Below are 1,248 nucleotides of genomic sequence, written 5' to 3' on the forward strand. Positions count from 1 at the left end.
CACACACACACACACACACACACACCCCACAGTTAGCACGCTGCAGAGAGGAAGGCAGGGGGAGGTGCTGAAGCGAGTGAGGGCACGGGGAGCTAGCTGGGTGAGGGGGGGGGGGGGGTCTCGAATCCCTCGCACCTGAGGGCGCAGGAGGAAGTCCATCGCCGGGCAGGGGTGAACTCGGGAAGGAGGGGGGAAGGGACCTGCCCGCGCCCCTTCTCAGTCACATGTCCACTGGGCCAAAGTGACCAATAACGGGCTGATTATGGCACTCGGGGTTAATCATTACACTTCCCAGGAAAATCGGGAGGGCCACGTGGGGTGGGGACCACGTGGGGGCTAGGAGGGGCCTTGGGTGGCAGGTGGGGCTGGGGCGGGGCCTGGGCGGTCCCTGCTAGTGAGCTCCGCCCAGAACCACTGAGCACAGACTGCTGCTCTCCAAGACCCGTGTGGGGCTGGGCACCAGCGTCCCGTTTCTCTCTCACTTAGGCTACCATCGAGGTCTTCAGTAAAACAGCCTCAACTCCCTCCCCAGGTCTGGAAGCCTGCTGATGCCCCCCAACTACTACCCACCTCAGACCCCTAGCACCCCTCGGGAATCCATTACAGGTTCCCCTCACTCCCAAGCCTCTGCGCGCACATGCACGTACGTGTGTACACAGACACACACACGCACTCACACACACACACACACACCACACACACACGCAATGGGAATCCTCAGGAGGAGCTCCTGTGGCGGGAGGAGAGACAGTGAGGTGGCCAACTCAGCTGGCAATACTCACAGTTCGGAAAGAATCTGCGCCCGAGGTGGGGCGCCTGGGGGCGCTGCTCATGGCCAAATCTTAGCCCTTTTCGCTGTCGCTGCGGCTTTCAGGGCAACAAGGTGGCGGCATAACCTGGACAGGGGAAAGGACCGGTCACCTCGTGGGGGACAGCCCTTGGCCCAGCCCAGGTAGGACAGGATGCCGGCTTCCCGCTGCCTGGCTGCGAGGAGTCTCCCAGCTGTGCAAGATCCTCCCAGGTCACTAAGGGCCTCAGAGTGGCCCTTAGAGGCAGTGAGAGCAAAGAGAAGAGTTATTTATAGGAAGAAAGGAGAAGAACAAAGAGAAAGATGGGTGAGGACTGGGACCACAAAGGGCCAAGAGACTAAAGGAGGAGTTAGGGTAGAAAGCAGAGGTGGGAGAGGCTGCAAAAAAAGTAGGGGTGTGGGGGTAAGGAGTCAAGGCCCAGACCTGGAGAGAAAGCATC

At 60.4% G+C, this 1,248-nt stretch overlaps 1 protein-coding gene across 2 annotated transcripts in view; it reads right to left on the minus strand.

The window, feature by feature from the left end:
• The window catches only part of SLC4A2 (solute carrier family 4 (anion exchanger), member 2), a 16,717-nt gene that overhangs the window by 12,089 nt on the left and 3,380 nt on the right, over positions 1–1,248 (minus strand). Inside the window, exon 2 of one of the 2 annotated variants that reach the window (XM_014528218.1) lies at positions 783–896. In XM_014528218.1, coding sequence (XP_014383704.1) covers positions 783–833 — 51 coding nt within the window. In that variant the 5' untranslated portion in view covers positions 834–896. Of the gene's footprint in view, positions 1–135; positions 227–782; positions 897–1,248 lie in introns of those variants that run through there. The other variant, XM_005880091.2, reaches the window with a different exon arrangement.

Source organism: Myotis brandtii, unplaced genomic scaffold, assembly GCF_000412655.1.
Source record: "Myotis brandtii unplaced genomic scaffold, ASM41265v1 scaffold624, whole genome shotgun sequence".
NCBI classification, from domain to species: domain Eukaryota; kingdom Metazoa; phylum Chordata; class Mammalia; order Chiroptera; family Vespertilionidae; genus Myotis; species Myotis brandtii.